This window comes from Notamacropus eugenii, chromosome 6 (genome assembly GCF_028372415.1).
Source record: "Notamacropus eugenii isolate mMacEug1 chromosome 6, mMacEug1.pri_v2, whole genome shotgun sequence".
Taxonomy (NCBI): Eukaryota; Metazoa; Chordata; class Mammalia; order Diprotodontia; family Macropodidae; genus Notamacropus; species Notamacropus eugenii.
In genome coordinates, this window is record NC_092877.1 from 47,643,811 (window position 1) to 47,657,520 (window position 13,710).

The 13,710-nt window shown below is 44.7% G+C and overlaps 1 protein-coding gene across 5 annotated transcripts in view; it reads left to right on the forward strand.

The window, feature by feature from the left end:
• The window catches only part of IDUA (alpha-L-iduronidase), a 68,506-nt gene that overhangs the window by 54,229 nt on the left and 567 nt on the right, over positions 1-13,710 (forward strand). For 3 of the 5 annotated variants that reach the window (XM_072619912.1, XM_072619915.1, XM_072619916.1), the window contains 9 exons: positions 994-1,196; positions 2,921-3,100; positions 4,206-4,422; positions 5,204-5,419; positions 6,681-6,802; positions 7,297-7,422; positions 9,061-9,137; positions 12,293-12,393; positions 12,589-12,693. In XM_072619912.1, the coding sequence (XP_072476013.1) occupies positions 994-1,196; positions 2,921-3,100; positions 4,206-4,422; positions 5,204-5,419; positions 6,681-6,802; positions 7,297-7,422; positions 9,061-9,137; positions 12,293-12,393; positions 12,589-12,692 (1,346 nt within the window). In that variant the 3' untranslated portion in view covers position 12,693. Of the gene's footprint in view, positions 1-993; positions 1,197-2,920; positions 3,101-4,205; positions 4,423-5,203; positions 5,420-6,680; positions 6,803-7,296; positions 7,423-9,060; positions 9,138-12,292; positions 12,394-12,588; positions 12,694-13,258; positions 13,679-13,710 lie in introns of those variants that run through there. The other 2 variants (XM_072619913.1, XM_072619914.1) reach the window with 2 other exon arrangements.

Here is a 13,710-nt window from a genome sequence, read left to right on the forward strand (position 1 = left end):
TGCCTCTGATTCGCTGTGTGGCCTTGAGCAAGCCCTTACCTTCTCTGGACTCAGTTTCCCCCTCTATAAAATGAGAAGACTGGAATAGGTAGGATGGTCTCTCACTCTGGTTCTTTGACTCTGTGGCATACTCAGCTCTTTGCTAGACTTTGGGAGGGAGTTGACATAATGACTTAAAGCCTTTTCACATGCATTATATTATTACATCCTCACAATTTAAGTAGCTTAGCTGGGGAGTCTCATGACTTCCAGTCCAGTATTCTTTTATCATCATTCTTTGCCTTTGGTCTCTGCTGTTGAGAATGGGGGTGGAGGGATAGGGCATGGGTGGGGGGAGATACAAGACACAAAGGCATGAAATGACAATGGGAGAAAAGTTCTGATCAGTGGATGATTGGGAGCTAGAGAGTGTGCTACAGACCATAAGGTCAATGGAAGGGCAGAAAAGGAAGAACTCATTATGGAGTGGAGAAGGCTGGGAAGACTTCATGGACAGGGGTAAAGATAATAATTTACCCACAAAAGCTTGTATAGACCAAACTGTTATCAGTCAGTGTTTACTGAGCATAGTGTTTAAAATGATTGAGTAAGTCAATTGATTAATGAATAAGTGAATAAATTAATGGATGAATGAATTTGAGTTAATGAAAGAGTAAATGGGTAGTGAATGAGGAAATGTTAGTGAGTGAGTGAAAAAAATGATCAGTAACTGAATATATTGGGCAACTAGGTGGCTCAGAACTCAGAAAGATGCGTTCAAATCTTGCCTCAGACACTTACTAGCTGTATGACCCTGGACAAATCACTTAATCTGGTTTGCCTCAGTTTCCTCATCTATAAAATGAGCTGGAGAAAGAAATGGCAAATCACCCCAGTATCTCTGCCAAGAAAACTCCAAATGGGTGATGCAGAGCCAGACATCACTGAAAATGACTGGATAATAGCAGTAAATGAAGGAATAGATGAGTGAAAAACTGCAGTTTTTGGGTGTAGGTTTCCTGAACTATTATGATGCCTGCTCGGAAGGCCTGAGGAGAGCCAACTTGAGACTGAAGTTTGGAGGTCCTGGTGACTCCTTTCATCCATTCCCTAAGTCCCCCATTTCCTGGAACTTACTCAGTCACTGCTACAATGGGACAAACTTTTTCACGGGTGAGAAAGGTGTGCGCCTGGATTATATCTCTTTACACAGGAAGGTAAGTGGGTCTCAGATGGATCCCTCAGGGTTCTAAACTAGGGACCTAAAGAAACCATGAGGGTTCTATCAGTCTTTTATACCTTAGTATGCATTAGATCCTCACCCTCCATGGTACCTTTGCTTACACTATTCTCTGTGACTGTAATAAACTGTCTACCTCCACACATCTTGATCTTATACGGCCCCACTCAGGTAAGATACCCCTTCAACGAAATCCTTTCAGATCTCCCCAGCCTTAAAATGACTTCATATCAAATTAACCATAAAACTTTGCCTAAATGTCTCTTTTAGCCTTATTATGGAAATTTTATATTTGTGGTATTGTTGTGGTGGGATGGTGAGTAGGGCCGTCACTCCCTCATACCCCAAATCTTGTGGGCGTGGGGCTACTACTTGAACAAGTCAAGAAGTGTTTCTTAATCTTCTGCTATGTAGCAGACACTGTGCTAGGAGCTGGGGATTCAGAGGAAGACCATAGAAAGTTCCTGCCTTTTCAGAGCTCATACACGAATGGCTATTTCTGAGCTACTCACTACAATCTTCCTTTGGAGGAATGGTTTTGCTTTCTAACAAGCCAGAAGAAAACAATAGGAAGGGAAGTGACCAAGTCCCGCCCCCTCTCAGAACCAGCTTTCTCATCACAGCTTACACACACACACACACATACATATACACACACACACATACATATATACCCACACACACGTACACACACACACACACACCAGCTAAAATTTGCTGACTAATTTGACTTAGAAGCTGTTTATACCCAGGTACATGTATATGTATACACACATATACACATACACACATATGCACACATGTATACACACATATAAACCAGTTATTCTCATTTGTTCTCTGAGTACTCTGGCAGAACTGGCCTAGTAAGCATACCAAATTCTAAAATCTGCTTCTTTCTCATCCTCGGCATTCTCCCAGTGTCTCTTTCTGCCGGTGATACACACAGGTTGACAATGCAGTAGTCAGCCACATTGATCACACATAAAAACAGAAGAGAAAAAAAAAGAAAAAGCAGGAAAGCTAAAGAAACTCTCAGGAAACATGCACATGACCCTAGGAAGGCAGGGAAAGAAGGGGAAGGGAATGAGTATGTATTAAGCTCCCATTATATGCCACTGCTTTTCTCAGTATTACCTCATTTAAGAAAATGGAAAAGAAAGTTCTGAGCATCCCCAGAATGGTGCAACCATGTCTCCTCCATGTTTCCTCTTCATTTTGGATCACACAGTCCCCATCCTGCTTCCTTGAAGTTCACGTAGGTACTTCCCTCGGTTCCCAGTTCAGCTGCTCATTGAGCTGGCCGCCCCTTCACACCTCCCAAGATGCTGGCACTCTTTAGCCTGGGTAATGTCTCCCCACAGCTTCCCTTAGGATGAGAGGGGCTGACTTGTCAAAGTCTGGGCCAGGTCAGCCACCAGGTCAGGATAGTTCCCTGGAGGATCAGGATAGAATCACCAGGTGATTTCTCTCTCCGATTTAGCAGGTATCTTTATCTTCTTGACAATCCAAAGGATGTTACATGTGTCTTTCTCCTCTCTTAGACTGAGTTCCTTGAGGGCAGAAATGGCCAATAGGCACAACTCCTTGAACAGAGGAGGAACTAGATAGTGTCTGGTGAAGTGGATGAAGGGAATAAGGAGTGACCAACCCCTGGTCAGTGCCTCTGTGGTCTGATAGCCTAACCTGGGATTTTTACAGGGTGGGGGCAGCTCTATCTACATCCTAGAGCAGGAAAAGGAGGTTGCTCAGCAGATCCAGAGCCTTTTCCCCAATTTCACCCACGTACCCATTTATAACGATGAGGCTGACCCTCTGGTGGGCTGGTCCCAGCCCCAGATTTGGAGAGCAGATGTGACCTATGCAGCAATGGTTGTGAAGGTAAGTTCCCCTCTGCCCTGCAGGGTTTCTGCCTTTGCTGAACCAAGATATTTCTCTAAAGCATTTCATGGATGTACATACTTGTTTACTTCAATGTGGCCAGCACTGGGTGCTGAAAAATCCAGGTGAAAAGTACAAAGGAGGTGGGAGGGACAGGAAAAGAAGTCGAGTTGGGGGAGAGATAGAGAGGAGGGGGAGACAGAAGAGGAGAGAGAAAGAAGGAATCAGGGATTTATTAAACATTAACTTTGTGCCAGGCTCTGTGCTAAGTGTTTTACACATACCTCATTTGATCCTCACAACAGTTCTGGGTGCTATTATGATCCCGATTTCATAGCCGAGGAAACTGAGGCAGACAGAAGTGAAGTGACTCGGAACACAATTAGCAAGTGTCTGAGGCCAAATTTGTGCTTCTCTTCTTGACTCCAGATCCAGCACTCTAAGCACTGGGCCACTTGGCTGCTCCTAGGGTGAAGGGGAGAGAGAGGAAGAGGAGAGGGAAAGCGGAGATACACACACACACACACACACACACACACACACACAGACACAGACAGAATGACAGTGACAGAGAGAGAGGGAGAGAGAAAGGGAGAGGGGGAGGGAGAGAGGGAGATGGGGAGGGGGAGAGGGAGAGGGAGAGGGGGAGGGGGAGGGAGAGGGAGGGAGAGAGAGAGAGAGAGAGAGAGAGAGAGAGAGAGAGAGAGAGAGAGAGAGAGAGAGAGAGAGAGAGAGAAGATAAAAATGAGAAGGGGAGTGAGATATAGCAAAAAGGGACAGAGAAGTGAGACTGGAAAAGAGGCGATAGAGAAAAAGAGAAACTGGAAAAAGCTCTGACTTAAGAGTCAGAAGAATATGTCCTGGAATATGACCTGGTTCTGACACTAACTAGTGTGACCTTGCAGAAGGTTTTTTTCCCTCTCTCTGAGCCTCAGTTTCCCCCACTTTAAAACGAAGGGACTAGATTAAGAGCTCTCTGAAGTGTTTTCCAGCTCAGATGCTCTGCAACTCTCTGGAGCTTGAGAAGGGGGTTAGAATCATCTACTGGTGGGGTGCTCAGTGGTGGTGGGTAGTTCCATCTGTTCCTGGTTACCCCTCCTTCTAGGTTATAGCCCAGCATCAAACCCTGTTGTTGTCAGAGACAAACAACACCCTGAACTATACCCTGCTGAGCAATGATAATGCCTTCCTGAGCTACCATCCACACCACTTTACCCAGAGGACACTGACTGCGCGGTTCCAGATGAACAACACAAAGCCACCCCATGTGCACCTAGTCCGAAAGCCTGTGCTCACCGCCATGGGGCTGCTGGCCCTGCTGGGTAAGGCCCGTTGAACCCTGCAGATCCTGGAAGGAGGCTCCTCAACCCTGGCCTCTGTCTCTCCTGCCCATCTGTCTGCTTCCTTCTGGCTTCCCTCTGCCCCTCTGCCAATCTCACTCCTTTCTCCCTCTCACTATTGTCTTCTCCCCTTCAGCCTCTTTTTTTCTTGGTCTTTCTCTCTTCTCTTATCCCCTCCTTCTCATGTGTCTCTTCCTCAACTCTTATTCTCTCCCCCTCTGTCTCTTCTCCTTTGTGGCTCCTGCTTCTCACTTTCTTTCCCTTTCTCTCTTTCTCTCCCTCCCTCTCTCTCTCTCCCTTTCTTTCTCTCTCCCTCCCTCCCTCTCTCTCTCCCTCCCTCCCTCTCTGTCTTTCTCTCTCCTTCCTCACTTTTCTGCCTCTCAATTCTCTCTCCTTTCCTTCTCTGCCTTTGTTTGTCTCCCTCTTTGTCTCTCTCTGTCTGCCATATACATTCTTTATTTCTCTTTCCCTGCACTGTACTCACCCCTCCATCTCTTTTGTTTTTCCTTGCCCTTCTCTTTCCCTCTCCATCTCTGATGGGGACTGAATATACTTTCCATGAAGTAGGGGTAGGGGGTGAAAGAGAGTTCAGCAAGGACCCTGTTTAGAATAAAGGAATGCGACTGGAAGGTGGAGGGAATGATGAGATGAATGGCTTTCCTCCCTTCATACCCCATTACTATGTAACCTCTCCCATGCACTGAAGCAGGAGCCAAGCCAGGCCCTAACACACAAGTGTTGGTCTGATCTCCTGTACTTACAGGTGAAAACCAGCTATGGGCAGAGGCTCACTGTGACGGGCTACTGGTGGACAGCAATCACACAATGGGAGTATTAGCCACCTCCCACTGGCCCGAGGAGCTGTCTTCATCAGACAGCTGGCAGGCCACAGTGCTGGTGTTTGCCAGTGACGACAATCGGACATCTGCCAACCTCAGTACCATCACCATCCAGCTCAACAATGTCCCACCAGCTACAGGTGAGAGCCTGGGGTCAGAAGGGACTTGGGTGGGCTTCAAACCCCAGTTCACTTTCTTCCTGTTCGAGAAACTTCTGTGGGTCCCCATCACATATGGAATAAAAACAGGGTGCCTTTGTCTGACACTTAAGTAAGCATTGTGGTATATTAGAAAAACCCCAGACTAGGTTCCAGTCCCAGCTGTGACATTTCTTAGTTATGTGACACTGAGCAAGTCATTTGCCATCTTTGGGCCTCAGTTTCTTTAAAATGGGGATAATCCATTTACTGCCTGCTTTACAGGTCTGTGGTACAAAAACTTTGTAAAATGTAAAGTGCTATGGACATGAGAACAATTCCTAGTATTATTTAAGGCCCTCCTAGCTTCAGTCCTATAGCCTCATGGGAGATCTATCTCCAGCTCTAGTCTCTCTCTCCTGTCTCACCTCTCTCTCTCTCTCTCTCTCTCTCTCTCTCTCTCTCTCTCTCTCTCTCTCTCTCTCTCTTCCCCCCCTCTCCTCCCCTCCCTCCATCTTTCTTCCTACTCTACCACCCCACCTTGGACTGCCTACAACAATTTGACGTGTAGAATCATTTTGTTGCTTACTTGTTTCAGTCATGTCTGATTCTCCATGACCTCATTTGAGGTTTTCTTGGCAAAGATACTGGAGTGGTTTGCCATTCCTTCTCTAGCTCATTTTACACATGAGAAAACAGAAGCACACAGGGTTAAGTGACTTGCCCAGGATCACACAGCTAATAAGTGTCTGAGGCCAGATTTGAACTCAGGAAGATGAATCTTCCTGACTCCAGGACCAGAACTCTACCCACTTCCCCCTCAGAAGGCATCTACTCCAACCCAAACCTGAAGCAAAACTCTCAACACCATTCCTAATGGGAGGACATCTGCATAGCCCTCTGAAAGCTCATTGATGGGAGGCTACCTCTGGAGGCAGCTCATCTATTTGTGGGAAGCTCCAATTGTGGGAAGTTTTTTCCTTATCACCAACTGAAATCTGCCTTCTTGCATCTTCTGCTCTAGTGCTCCTAGTTCTGTCTCTGAGACCAAACAGAGCTAGTCTGAGTTCTTTTCCCCACTTAGCCCTTCAGGTGCTCAAAGGCAGGGACCATACCTTCTCCATAATTCTTAGAACCCCTTTGACCTCACCCATTTACCTTGCCACCCTACTGTGTTTCCAGTCTCGTCATGACTCACCTTCTATCCAATTCAGCCTTTCCTGTTATTGAATCTTCTGGGATCCATTTCTCTGTCTCTCTCCAGACCTTGTCTACATGACCTACTATATGGACAATAATCTCACCAACCCTTACCTGGAGTGGAAGAAACTTGGTTCACCTGTCTTCCCCACCATAAAGCAATTTCAGCAGATGAGAGAGACTGAGGTATAGCCAAAGAGATCGGGTGGGTGGGTGAGGGCATGGAGGAAACAGGACTGGATGTTGAAAAGGGATGAGGCAACAGCATGGGAATAAGGAATGGCAAAAGGGAGAAAAGGAGGTCAGAGCAACATTAAGAAAGACAGGGCAAAGGTTCATGGGTGAGGGATGGCAGGAGGGACATGAGGCATTCAGGGATAAAGGGAGGGACATAAAGATTCAAGAAGGAAGTGGGACCAGAATGACCCCAGGTCTGGGGGATATGATCAGAGAGATGGAATTAGAGCCAGAAGATGTGGCTTCTAGTCTCCTCTCTCTGGGCCTCAGTTTCCCTCTCTGTAAAATGAAAGGGTTATATGTTTTTTTAAAGGCCCTCCCACTTGTGACATTCCACAATCCTGTTCCATGCTTCTAAGTAGTTAGTAATGCTATCCAATTTTGTGTGAGGGAGTTGTTTAATTCCTATCACCAACTCCTGATGTCCTGTTGTATTTCTGTAGGATGCTGTAACCACAGGTCCATTTCCATTTCCCGAAAATGGCCAGCTGACCCTAAAGCAGGAGCTTTCAATACCTTCAATCCTTCTCCTTCATGTGTGTTCAAGGCCACACCTGCCCCCAAACCAGGTATAACACCGGGGTTCCCTGCCTTTACAAAAACATAAAGCCCTACCTAAAACCTCTTCTAGGCAACCATTAGGATCTTATCACATCCTGATGTGAGTGTGTGTATATGTGTGTATGTGTATACATATATACACACATGCACAATGTACATATGTACATACATATATGTACATACGTAAATACACAAACATATATCTCCAGTAGATATAAGAATCTGAGGACGTGGAGTCAAATTCCAGTTCAACTACAAGAAATTGAAGTGACCAGGCAACTTTCTTAAAGTACCAGCCATCTCAGAAAAGGGAGCTAAGCCTCTAAGGAATTGGGGGACCTGGGGAGTGGTGTGGGCAAAGGCCCAGTGGTGAAAATAAACTAAGAAGGAAAGAAAAAGAGAAGGAAAGTGGGAGGAAGCAGTCTTTCCTAGAACTGAGAGACCTTTTTAGTAGTGAAGACTGAAGAGGGGGCAGGTTTTAGGGGAAATGAGATAGCTTCTATTTTGGATGTTTCTATTGAGATCCTACTGTGACATTCACACGGAGATGTCCAGCAGACAACTCAAGTGAAGGGCCTGAAACTCAGACAAGAGATGTGGCTAGAAATGTAGATTTGGGCATTTTCTGAATGCAGATGATCATTGGTCATCTCCATCACTGATGAAGGGAGAGAATGTTAAAAAAAAAGAGTTAATACAAGAGACCAAAATGGAGCCTTGGAAAAAACCATATATTAAGGTCAAAAAATGGGTGATGGACCAGTGAGGTAGACTGACAAGGAACATCAACATCTAAGGAGGAAGAGAATGAGAAGAAAGCAATGTCATGGACGCCAAAGAGAGAAGGGGGAGGTGGACAGTGTTGAAAGCAGAGGAAATGTGAAGAAGCATGAGGACTGAGAAAAGACCAATGGACTTAGCCATTGGCATCATGGGAGTCCTTCAAAGAACAGTTTCAGTTGAATGGTGGGGTCAGAAGGCAGATTTCGAAGGGTTGAGGAGAGTGGGTAATGATGAGAAAGGAGACACAGTGACTAAGAAGTTGGATGTGAAAGGGGAAAAATATAGGGTGATAGCTTGAAAGGATGGAAGGATCAAGTAAGGTTTATTTTATTTCATTTCATTTATTTATTTATCTGTCTATCTATCTATTTATAGCATTCTTTTCTTTCTAAATTTTGAGTTCCAAATTCTCCCCTTCTTCCCACCTTGAGAAGGTAGCAAAACCAATTGTGCATGTGAAATCGTATTTCCACATTAACTATATTTTTTTTAAAAAAAGCAAGAATAAAGAAAGTGAAAAATTATATTTCACTTTGCACTCAGAGTTCATCAGTTCTCTCTCTGGAGGTGAAGAACATTTTTTTCATCCTTGAATCCTTTGGAACTATTTGAGATATACAGTACAATACAATACAATCATTGTATTGATCAGAGTAGCCAAGTTCAAATAATATTTTTAAGAAAAGGGGAGAGCTGGGCATTTCTGTCAGCAATAGGAAGGTATCTACCCTCTAGGCAGGGAGATCTGAAGACTTTTCAAACTCCAAATAACAGTGGCCTCTCCAGGGGACAGGGACTTATTGGTGGTGAACTGGCTCTATTCACACTGACGAGGGTTTCTCTCTCACCTTACTCCTGGATAGGTGAATGGCGTCCGAATCTTGCCTCTCGCAAGAGGGCAGATCACTCTGCTCTGGGATGATAGCTGCTTGAACTCAAAGTATGTATATGTGCTCATGTGAGATCTTAGAGATATGGGATGTCAGAGCTGGGAGGGACCCTGACCGTCTTCAGTTCAAACAATCTAATTTTACTGATGAGGATGAGGAAATTCAAGCCCAGTGTCACTGACTATGATGCTGGAGACATATTCTTTAGATGGGGGGAAGAGGGAGAGGGGAGCTTAAAGAGAATATTCTCTGGGAGGATGCATGCACTGATTTCTATTTTTATCTATCATTATAGAATCATAGAATGTCAGAGGAAGAGGGGACCTTAGAGATCATATCTTTTAATCCTCTCTTTTTACAAAGGAGGAAACTGAGGTACAGAGAAGGGAAGGGACTTGACCAAGGTCACACAGCTGGTTAGTGGCAAAGCCAGGAGTGCTCACTGCTGTTTCTGTAGCAAACTTGTGGTTCACAAAGTGATTTCCTCACAACAACCCTGTGAAGGGAGGCATCTCAACAAAGACCATTATCCTTATTTTACAGATGAGAAAATTGAGACTTAGAAGCAAGAAGTAGCCCAGGGTCACAAAAAATGTTGAGATAGACACACTTATGTTCTAGAGCCAGCTCCAACCAATGCCGAGAGCTCATTGTTACCTTTTCAGTGTGGGTATCTATACCTTGGAGATTGGTAATGATATAAACATGATTTGATTTATTGTTTTGTTGTATCTAGACTTAGGAAAGTGAGGACAAAAATAATAGTTAATGCAAATTCAATTTAAATATATGTTGTGCTTCCTTTTTTTCAGAGAGCCAGTTGCTAAAACATTTACCATCACACCCTGACCCAAACTTCTGTCTCTTGGCTTCTAATGTAGGGCTCTTTCATCTAGAGGCATCCATAAAGAGAGATTTGGATTTGAAGCCAAAGAAACAGACATTCAAGTCCCAGTTCTGACACTCAGTAGAGTGCCAACTCAAAGGACTGTCCAATAGACTGATGGGAAGAATAAATTGCAGACTTTAGACTTACTTCTGGAAGGCTCATAGGATCATAGATGAAAAGTTCCTTAGAGATTATCTGGCTTGAGCATCCTCTCAACCTTAGATGGGGAATCACAGTCTCCGGGAAAGAAAAGTGGCAGCTATTAAGTATCAAGAACTGTGAGCCCCATCTCCATCTGTCCTTATACACCATTTCTCTGTATGCCCACAGTGACTCACCATGGCATTTCTTCCCCCAGCTTCCCTTCAGTTCCCCAGTCCAATAGGTTAGCCTCCCCCCAGCTGTACCTGGTCCCTACAACCCCACAGTACTAGCCAGCTTCCAGCCTGAGGTCCCTCCAGCCTCAGGCCCCAGTAACCTTTTCTCTCCCTTTTACACTGGCTCAGAGACCAAAAGTGAGCCCCGGGATGGCCAACCTTCTATTATATGACACTGGCCCCTTCTGTTCTATTGTGAGATCAGTCACTGGAGCAACATTCAGTAATTTTGAGAGGGAAGGGAAGCTGACTCTGGGAGAACATTCATATTGGCAATGAAAACTGAGCTGAGCCTTGAGTGAAGCTGCAAAAGGTGAATTAGGCATGAGAAGGGGGAATTTTTCAGTGTTTCAGGTAGAAAATGGGACATCATGCAGAAGAAAATTCAGGTAGGCCAGTCTCACTGGAATGAGAGTATGTGTGTGAGGGGAAGTAATGTGAAATTAGACTGAACAGGGAGGTTGGAATCAGATTTTGAAGGACTTTAAATGCTCAAGTGTAGAGTCTGTGTCTCAGAGTGAGGGAATTGAATTAGACTCTAAACAACATCTCCCCTCCCCTTGGTTCGCCCCTTACCCTGGGCTGTGACTCAGTAGAATTGGCTGTCAGCCCTAGTCCTTGAAACTATGGACTAGTTCTGATCCTGGTCCTAATCTTGATATACTACTGGAATGGAGAACCTTGGGCCTCGAGGTCACACATGGCCCTCTAGGTCCTCAAGTGCAGCCCCTTGGACTGAATCCAAGCTGTTCTGTGAAGTTTGGAGGCCTGAAGATTCCCCATCCCTGTGACCTAATCCTGATGCTAATCTTAACCCAAAATCCAAAGGACAAAACTCACGGAAGCAACAAAAATTGTGGAGAGATAAATTTGGACTCTATGATGCTTCCTTGCTCAAGAGACTTCTGTGGCTCCTCATTGCCTCTAGGATAAAATATAAAGTCATCATCCTGGCATGTGAATTTCTTTGCGGTCTGACTTGAGCCTGTCTTTCTAGATTTAGGTACACATTTTTGCCTTTCATGCACATCTCATTCCAACCCTATTGACTGACATATTATTGTGTCCTGTATATGACACTCCATCTCTCACCCTCATATGTCTGGGACTTTGTCCTCCTTGCCAACCCTTAGGATAACCTTAGCTTTTTTCCAGATACTGCTTAGGTTCTGCCATCTACTACACGAAGCCTTTTTTATGTTCCGTTTGATGTTCCTTGTTGATGTTTACCCCTCTTCCCCCGTTATATTGTATTTCTTTATCTTTTTAAATGTTGTTTTCCCCTAGACTATCATAAGCTCTTTGAGGGCAGATTCTATTTTTGGTTTGTATTTGTATCTCCTGAGTTGAGCGCAGTGTCCTGTACAGAGTAGGATCTTTTAAAATGTTTACTGAATTAGATTGATGAATGGGAAAACTTTCCAACAATTAGAGATGTTCAGAAGTAGAGAGGGCTGAAAAGACAAGAGATCTCCATCACTGGAGGTGTTTAAGAAGAGGCTGGATATCTACTTGTTGAAGTCCATTCTTATTCCAAAATGGGATTCTTGGTCAGGTATGTGATGTACTCTGGGGCAGTTAGATGATGCAGTGGATAGAGTGCAGGGCTTCAAGTCAGAAAGATCCATATTCAAGAGTTCAAATTCAGCTGCAAATACTTATTAGCTGTGTGACCCTTGACAAGTCACTGAATAATGCTTGCCTCAATTTCTTCATTTGTAAAATGAGCTGGAGGAGGAAATGGCAAGCCATTTTTTCCCAATAAAACCAAAAGAAAAGCAGAAAATGGCACCATAAAGAGCTGAACATGACTGAAAAACTACTGGACAAATGGGACGTACTAAATGGTCTCAGGTGTCTTCCAACTTTGAGACTCTAAGCCTGACTCAAACTGGAGGGTCTTAAGGCCCATAGTTATTCTCCCTGTCTTCCCCCACAGGTGTCTGAGGACATATGAGATTGAATTCTCCCAACATGGACATATTTACAGAGTGATCAACAGGAAGGAGTTGACTTTCAACCTTTTTGTCTTTGCTCCAGGTAAGACTCCAAAGCCCTGGGATGCTAGCTTCTCCTTGTCCTCACACCATGCCCAGCCTAACCTTGTTATCTCTTCCCAGGCTATTCCCTCTGACCTCCCCTCCTTCCTCCCAAGACTTCCCACCCCCATCCCAGCCTCTCTTTTCCTGAGATTTTCACAGTCATGGCATCCAAACTCCTTTCATTCTTATACAGATGATGCCAACGTCACTGGATTCTACCGGCTCCGTGCTATGGATTACTGGGGCCGCCCAGGCCCATTTTCCCTCCCTGTTTACTACAAAGAGGCAGCTTCATGAGGTGGGCAATGATTCTGAGAGACAGCCCTCCACTAGAGACCTGCGTAGGCTAGGGATCCTGGAATTGATGTTCCTTGAGGGGAGATACCTGTGGTGCCCAGGACTTGAAGTAGACCTAAAGTCAGAGGAGCCAGGCTAGGGTCCTAGCTTTAATACTTTACAGTATTGTACACTTTGGTACATCTCCTTGGGCCTCCGTTTCCTCATCTGTAAAGTAGCGATAATAATATTTGCATTACTGACCTCTTGAAGTAATTTTGAGGAAAGGGTTTTGTCAGTCTCACAATAAATATCCTATCAGCCATCAAGCAGAGATGTTCTTGGGGCCAAGCCTGTGATGGTGGTTCTTCCACACTGTAGAGGCAACATAGCAGTACCAGACCTGGCCTCCATGCTCTTTTCTTCCTTGAGGGTCCAGTGAAAAGACATCCAGAAACTTGCTTCCTAGCCATCATCATCACCGTCATCCAAACCCTCTTTCTGTGGCCTTGTAACATTGTCAAAAGGCTTTTCCCATGACAGTCATAAGAGGTGGGTGGTACAAGGATTATTGTATTGATTTACAGATGAGGAAGCTGAAGTCAAGAGATGAGGCATTTGTCCAAGGGGAAAGGCCTCAGTAAGAGTCAGAATCAGGATTTGAACCCTCTTGGAGAACAGCTGGAGTGGACACGCTGTGGCATGTGATGGTAAAGGAAGATTAATCTTCCACGAAATGGACAGATGTGAAGAGTTCTAGAGAAATGTGAAACAACTTGTGTGAGCTTATGCAGAACAAAGTCAGCACCCGATGACTACAAAAATATAGAGGAAAATGGCAATCAGGAGCAGTTCAGGTCTGATTAATTGTAACAGTCAATGCTGACCTTGGAGAACTGATGTTGAAGTGCTCCTTCCTCCTCTTGGTTCTGTACGCAGGCTATGCTGGTTGACTTTGTTACAAGGGGGGATTCAATGTAGAAATGATTGATATAAACATAAAAGGGAATAATATAACTTTGAAAATTTGTTTTTAAAA